The 8,264-nt window shown below is 38.0% G+C and overlaps 1 protein-coding gene across 1 annotated transcript; it reads left to right on the top strand.

The window, feature by feature from the left end:
- Positions 1-230: 230 nt before the first annotated feature.
- LOC118913480 (cAMP-regulated phosphoprotein 19) lies at positions 231-1,316 on the top strand. The gene has a single exon (XM_036887507.2). It carries the CDS (start codon positions 263-265, stop codon positions 551-553), a length of 291 nt encoding a protein of 96 aa, XP_036743402.2. The 5' UTR covers positions 231-262; the 3' UTR covers positions 554-1,316.
- The last annotated feature ends 6,948 nt before the right edge of the window (positions 1,317-8,264 follow it).

Below are 8,264 nucleotides of genomic sequence, written 5' to 3'. Positions count from 1 at the left end.
TAGGTCAAAGCAATAGAACATAACTCCCTTGAGAAATGAGAGGAAGATACAATAATGATAATCTCTTAAGGTTATAAGACAAATGTATGTTATTGTAGCTCAGTTGAAATTTGGAGTTGAAAACTAATTTATCAGAAGATAGTAGAGCCGGAGCAACCGGTCTCCTGTGCAGCGGGAGCAGCATGTCCGCGGACGTTCCCGAGGCAGCCTCCGCGGAGGAGCAGCAGGTGTGAGAAACACACTCACTGGTCCAAATTCAGAAATGGAAGATAAAGTGACTAATCCAGAGAAAGCTGAAGAAGCAAAATTAAAAGCAAGGTATCCTCATCTGGGACAAAAGCCTGGAGGTTCGGATTTCTTAAGGAAACGATTGCAGAAAGGGCAAAAATACTTTGATTCTGGGGATTACAACATGGCCAAAGCAAAAATGAAGAACAAGCAACTTCCTGCTGCAGCCCCAGATAAGACAGAGGTCACTGGTGACCACATTCCCACTCCACAGGACCTTCCTCAACGGAAACCATCCCTTGTTGCTAGCAAGCTGGCTGGCTGACTGAAAGAGCAGAACTGCATGAATCTTCTAATTCCCACTATTTCCCCTTAGTATGTAATTTCTCTCCTTTTTCTTTCCTTTCATTCACTTAAGTCATTGGAGAATGCTGGCTTTGCAGGGAGCGATGGTGTGTGCTGTTGTAAGGGAATATATGTGTGCAGAGTTCTTCATTAATTTAACAGTGCACTGATGAAAAGAACACATTAGAGCAACGTAATCTACTTGAAAATACTTGTATATATTACCTAACTCCTAGTGTAGGACTGGTCCCAACAAGTAACAAGCAAGTTTTATGATTTGAATGTTTTGGCTTTCTTTAATTCATCTTAATTATAGCTTTGTATGTTACCCTTATTTAATATAATAACCTCTATTGTATTGATTTCTTCTGTATTTTCCTTTTGGATTTCGTAAAACAGAAGTTTAAGACCGTAAGTTGGAGAAAAGGTCACATATTTCAAACACAAATAGATGGGACTCCAAAAGATTTGTATCTCTGTGCTTGAACTTGAATGGCCTTAAACCTGTTTCAGCTTTAACAATAGAATTTTACTTGGGCAATATTTGCCCATTCTGGTGTAACGTATGTGACTTTAGTGCTTAACAGCTGCCATTGAAGCTAGTATTCCTTTTCAGTTCTATAGTGTTCAAGCACCTTTTGTTATTACTGAAGATGTGAATGAAGTATGCATGTGCATTAACTGTTAAATTCACTTTTGTGCCACTTTTGTAAATACAGTAGTTTTGCACAACCTCTCACAAATGTCTGTATTAATTTCACATGTTAAAAAGTAGATGGTGTGCCAACCAGAAGCACAAGAGTTCCTACACAAGACTGTATGACCTTAGGGCTTTTGTATAGTTATGAGTAGTTTACAATCTTGAGTTTATAGAACACCAAACTGAAGTCTTTGCTCAGTCTGCCATAGACTTAAGCTTCTTCATTTGTTACTAATATCCATGACATTCAGTGGCCTTGTGCAAATATGATATGTTGCTTAGGCATATCTTTTGTCCTATGCAGAACATTTCATTTTGACTTGTATGAAAATTGCAATTTATGTACTTTATATAGACTTTTTAAATGTAGAAACTTTTTACTTCCACAGTCAATTTTGGGGACACTAGAATAAAAGGCTTCAATACTCTGCCTCTTGTGGCTGCCCCCCCCCCATGCTGACCTTTAATTTTTGCTTCTTTGACTCAGATTATTTGGGCTGTGCTGTTCAGTCTATTCAGTAGCATAGTTGTCTTTTTCCTTCATTTTGAAATTTGTTCTGCTGAGTGCTGTATTTTATGACACAATAATAATGTTTTCCTTAAAATTTCTCAGTTGTTTATCACTCTCAATCCTGTCTTATTACTGATGTTTGACAATTGTTTAAAAAGAAATTTATAATGAAACAAGTACTTGCAAGACTGACCCAGGAACCTATGTCAGGATGAACTGAATTCTGCTAAATAATTTTAAGTAATTATAATGAGCTAAGCTAATTAGGCTTGTGACAATTAGAGTAATTTACATGATAGGTGGAACATATTCATGTTAAAATATTTAGATATTTTGCTTCTATACATGTCACTTTAATAAAATAACAATTTGATTTTACTTATGGTTTATCTAGTTTATAAGAACTTTAATTAACAGATTTACTGGAACAGATTTACTGCTCTTAGGAGCGCTTCTATAAGTTGTAGTGCTGTAGCGTGGAAATGAGGATCAGTAGCCTGAGATGAGAGCATTTTTCCCTTCGTCTTTGACTTACACAGGGCCTCCCCTCTTTTGGATCCAGGCATCTTCTGGGTCTTGGCCGCATTTTATAGCTGCTTTCCTATGATCCCAAATCATCATTAAGTGATAATCTTGAGCACAGTAACCACTCTTAATAAGACTGCCTAGTGCTCTGAGGAAAGCTTGCTGATTACCTCTGCTCCACCCAAACCAAAAGGCAGAAAAGCAACAAAATCAGTAATGTGCTAATTTGTTTTTAAGGATCAGTTATATATGAATATATTTGTAATGGCAGTAAGTAAATTATTTCATAATATGTATAATCATTGTAGGATCAATTTAAGAATTATAAAATACCCCACAGTAGAATTTCATTAATATCTAGTCTTTTTTTTAATGAATATATGTCAGCTATCACCATTAAATTCACACATCAGTAAAGATTAATCTGAAAGATCGCAGAGACCGTGTTACTCTTCACCATGATAGGACTCCTGCTGTAGTTTGCAACAAGTGATGTAACTTCTGAATTGTAGTTTATAACATACAATGCTAATATTTAACCTACCTCAAAACTTGTTGAGGATCTGTGAAACAGTAAGTGTCCAAAATATTGTTGATTGTCTTTTTATTAAAAGTCAATTTCCTCATTAAACCAACCTGCCTTCTAGAAAGTCACATTGCTTAAAATCTCAGGATTTTCCATTAGGAAAGACCTGTCATTAAGGATTTGTAGGTGTAATTGCTTAGCTTCCATTATTGGTGCTTGGGATAGAAAGGTTTTAAATTTTTCTCTTTTTTGTTCTGTCTCAAAGCTCCATTTTTTTAAGACATTTGCAGACTGTTTCAGCATTGCTAGAATGAGGATTTTGACTAGAAGAGCTTGTCTGTTTCTAGTATTTCAGAGTTGTGGTTTGAGAAATGACTAATTTTAATCATTGTCCTGTTTATTATAAATGAATGTTGGAGTAAAAGGAAATAATGAAAATTGGATAAACTGAAATAAGTGACCTGTTTTGTGCCCTACAGTAGCTCCTACTCTGACAGTACAGTTTTGAGAAACATTTCATTTTAAAGGCTACATCTGACCAAAACAGTTATAGTTCTTGGCATGTTGGGATAGTAAGGATTGTTGGAATATTTTGAGGAACTGGAAGGAGCATGTTTCATTCTGTTTTCAAATTATTCAATACTCATGTGCTGCTGACCTGAAAATAAGTCTTAACTATTCATCAAGGAGGGCCCAGTAAGGCCTCTCTACTTGTTATTACTTCAGCATTTGGAATTAGTTGAAATTATAATTTTACTTTAGAATTGAAAATAAAAAAAATAAAATAAAAAAAAAAAAAAAAAAAGAAGATAGTAGATGTGGAAGGTTGAAATTGCAGTATCCTTCTTGTCAACCTAACTCTGTGCCCTGATTCAGTGAGCACCCTGTGTAGGGAAAAACCTGTGTTCAGTAGTGTGGGTAAAATTGTAACATTTCCAGAATATCTTGCCTGGCTTTAGTACATCTGCATATCCTCAGGGGTAGAGAGAAGTTCATCTCCATATCAATGGGTAATTAGTGGGCAACTGGAGGGCTTATCTGTACCTGAGAGGTGAGGGAGAGGGCCGGTTTTGCTTCTGCTGGAGCAGGAAAGAGAGAAGGGCCTGGACTGCAGTTTGTAAGCAACAAACGGCTTTTAAACTTTATTTCTCCCTTTAACTGATTCCAGTTTTTAGAGGTATTTTGCCCTAGGATTTCCTTTCCCTGGACTTACAACTGGTGGTAGTCAGCAGGATTCCTCTGAACATTCAGCTACTGCCTGCCTATGGAATGGACAAGCTATGGACTTAATCTGCATAAGACTTTGAACCTAGCTGAATCCTCTGGCTTGAGGATTGTCATGATTTTATGCTGTTGCTATTGTTATGTCATTAGTCTGGTCCCAATGCTCTAGTTTTATCACCTAGGGACCATTGCAGAAGAAGGATAATGAGTAGATTGTAAGGCGAGATTTCTGGAGGGGTGGCCTGTGGGTAAAATTGTAACATTTCTAGAATATCTTGCCTGGCTTTAGTGCATTTGCATATCCTCAGGGGTGGAGAGAAGTTCATCTCCGTATCAATGGGTAATTACCTGGGCAATAGAGGGCTTATCTGTACATGAGAGGTGAAGAGGAGAGCTGGTTTTGCTTCTGCTGAAGCAGGAAAGATAGAAGGGCCCAGACTGCAGTTTGTAAGCAATAAATGGATTTTAAACTTTATTTTTTCCTTTGACTGATTTCAGTTTTTAGAGGTATTTTGCTCTGGGATTTCCTTTCCCCAGACTTACAAGTAGTTCCTATTTTTGTGGATATTTTAAGTGAGAAGTATTTAATATTAGCAAACCAGAAAATGGGACATTTGGTGGGAACTTCTCATTGGTCTGAATCTCTATTAATTCAGGCTCCAAAATGCTTAGAAGATGCTTTTGAATCTAGGGTGATGATTAAGGATTACCAACTTTGTGAGAATTGAAGTTTACACTCCAGAAGTTCAGTACTGGGATAAAGAAGGTACTTAACAGAGTTGAACTTAGAGAAATGTTATATGGCACAATTCAAGGGGAAGTGATATTGTGTAAGTCTAACAGGACTTTTGGTAATGGTTTTCTCTGAAAATTGTCTCAAGTATAGAGTAGACTGTGGTAGCCCAGGTAGCAGAGATGTGATGGAAAAGAAAAAAAAAAAGTGGTATCTTTCTTCATATACAGAAAGGGACTACATGGCTTTCCATTAGTCTGGGTGGTATTTTTATTTTGAAAAATAATCTGTGAAGAGTTTTTGTTTTTATGGGGACCTGCCCCAGTTTTACTTAACTGACACTTACTTAGTTCCTCTTATGTTAGCCCGTCTTAATTTCATATGTGTTTCTCATTGAATTAATTACTGCCCTAGCATGCACTTTAATTTAAACATAACATAAATATTTAAAAAAATTAAAGATGTTGGCAAATAACTTATCTGATGACAGAAACTCTGTGTCTTTAGGCCAAGTAAACTATGAAATACATAAACAGCTCATTAGTAGTGACTCATGAATTCCTTCATTCCTTGACTAAGAAAATTTCTATTGACCACTTGTTACAAGCCAGGAAGTATTCTTGATGTTAGGAATTCCAAGGTGAATCCAACATTTCTGCCTTCAAGGAGCATCTAGTTTAGTGGAGAAACAAACCTATGATTAGACATTTGCAACATAGTGGAGAGATGAAGAAAGCAGAGGTCATGCTACCTGCCTGGGGAAGATTATTTTCAGGAAGGTTTTCTATAGTGGTGATGCCTAGGGTTGAGGTGTGGTGAAGGCGGTCTAGAAGGATGCAGAGCAAGCAAAGGCCTGGAAATAGCAAGGGGGACCAGGCTTTTGCTCTCCAGTGTACAGCCAGTCATAGACCTGGAGGTTTGTTAGTGTAAACTCCGGAGAGCAAAGTCACCCCTGTCAGCAGAGGAAAATTTGTTGGAGAAGGGGAGCAGCTGATACTCACAGAATCGATGTTGCATTGTTGGAGGGGGTCTGGCTGGTGTGGGAACTTTATCAGTCAACCACAAGGGTGCTTGGAAGATGAGTAATAGAGATACCAAATGTTGATCTCTCGTTCAAGCAGCTTGAATATGGATGTTCCCAGGAAACATCCTTTGTCTCATTCTCACAATTGACATTTCCTCCTAGGCAATGTTTACTTTCATCTGTGGTTCACCACCACCTTCTGATGTCTTGGTGGCTACCACATCCACATCTAGCTACGCATTTTCCCAGTAAATGTTTGTTGAGTGAATAAATGTACTAGGATTTTTCCAGCTGAAGAGGAGGAAAAGTACATTATAGGCAGAGAAAGGGTTGTTCAGAGGCATGGAAAAGTGGGGGACAAGCTAGGACAATATACTTACAGTGGCAGTTGAGATATGATCAGGAAGATAAACAGGTGAAATGTTCTGGTTGTGTCTGATAATAATGCTAAACACATTAATTTTTGGCTCAAGTCAAAACAGTTATTTTTTTGTGCAGTTCAAAATAGATTCTAGATAAGCTCCTAAGAACCCTCTCCTTCCTACCCACTTTGTTTGCAAGAGGAAAAATCTGACACATTTAATCAATTGACTGAAAATAAAGTTCCTCTTTTCCATCCAGGTGGTAGGTGGCTGCTGGCTCTGGTGGGGGAGGAGACAAGTCAACTACGGTTTGCAAATGTCCATCTTTCTGTCCAAGCAGAGAAGAAACACACAAAAGAAAAGCCAATTGGATATGGTTAAGAAAGAAACCAGGCAAGGCTTTCCCTCAAAAAAGAGAGAGAGATTAGAGAAAGGACAAAATGCATAAAAGATTTCTCAAGAAAAAAAAAAAGGCCCTTCAGTTTACAAATCTTTGATGATAAGGAATTCTCTAGGGGTAGATAGTGAGAGAAAACAAGCAACTTGGCTTTCAGAAACAAGCTGTCTGGAAATGGAAGGAGAAAACATTGGCTGGAGATTCCTGGCAGTTGGCTATAGAGGACCCATCCTAGCACCTGCCTCTTCTTACCAGTCTGCTCTGTTTTATGCTACACTAACAAATAAGAGTGGGAAGTGTTAAGAAATTACCTTTCAGTGGTCCCTACATGTCAACCACTGTGTGTGAGGTGTTTCATATATACAGCCCTATTTGATCCTCTAATTGACTGCCCTTCTATCTTCTTTATAAAGAAAAGGAAACCAGGATTCAGAGATCCTGTAATTTGTCCAAGTTCATACAGTTGGCAGCATATTCTTTCATCTGTAGTTAAAAATAATCAAGTGTACCTAAAGCAACACACTATTCCATTTCCCCACACATCCAGCATTTCAGGAATGATCAGACTTCTCTGGTTTGTGGATTATAAAGAAGAAACTTTCAGATTAGGGTAATTTGAGGACAGTACAGTGATCATCTAAGGTACACTGCTCATGGTCCACGCCCACCCCAGTCAGCACCCTCTCAAAATAAACACAGGCCTTTGGTGCCTGGTGGTTTAGTCAGTCACAGCTCCCAGCCAGCCCTCTCTATTCAGTCATCTGTTGAATAGGAGGAAAATCAAATATGTATTTGTCTCTTTGTCTTCCAGAAACAAATCCTGGGAGAACTTTATCAGTTATAGCAACAATGGTTTTTGGTAGAAGAAGAGATAGAAAACCATGTTGGTATATTTAAATGGTCAGTTCCATTGTTACTTTTTTCTGAAAGTTTTTTTTTTTTCAAGAGTTACTGGATTTGTTTTTATTGTTTTGGCACAAATTAGGGAGACCTATTCCTACTTTTTCTTTTGGTCTTTAAACATTTAAAATTCTTACACTTTCTTTTACACGGAAGATACAACATAATCTAATCTAATCACCTAATCACATACTTGCCTATTTAAGATGCTTTAACAGCTGTTGGTGTAAATGGACCCTGTGCATCAGTGGAAAAAAATTGGGCAGGTAGAAATAACTTCTCAAAAACGTTCTTTATTCCATGTAGGAGCATATTGAGCACATGCAACAAGAGAAACTCAAGAGGATGAGAATCTTTTATGTTGCAGTAAAGCTATGAGGTTGTTTTCCCATGCATGGTTCCACAGCAGGCCATACTTCTGGTCTAGGCCTGTCTCCTCTTGAGAAGACTGTGGTTTCTGGATCATGGGAAATGAAATTTTTCTCCCAAAACCCTTCCTGGGAGTTTGGTCTCAGGATGTCACCAGAAGGATAGGTTACAATGGACACCAGAGCCCAGGTTTGTGATTAGGGCTCATACTCCTTTGTGTCCCCTTAGTTCCTTCTTTTAGAGTCAGTGTGGGGTGGGGGTAGGGTGTCTGCTGTGCCTGTGTACTTCTTTCCAGGGCTGTTACAGCAGAAGCAGTGGTGTACCTCTCACTGGCTCATGCATTACTAAAACCATGAGGAGTTGGGTGTTGCTGTTATATTACCCATGGATAAAAAAACTTATATTTATCTATTTTATAAG

Source organism: Manis pentadactyla, chromosome 3 (genome assembly GCF_030020395.1).
Source record: "Manis pentadactyla isolate mManPen7 chromosome 3, mManPen7.hap1, whole genome shotgun sequence".
Lineage (NCBI taxonomy): Eukaryota > Metazoa > Chordata > Mammalia > Pholidota > Manidae > Manis > Manis pentadactyla.
This window is presented reverse-complemented; position numbering and strand designations above follow the sequence as displayed.

Coding starts and splice junctions, on each gene's coding strand:
- LOC118913480 (XM_036887507.2), top strand. CDS start 263: ATGGAAGATAAAGTGACTAATCCAGAGAAAGCTGAAGAAGCAAAATTA.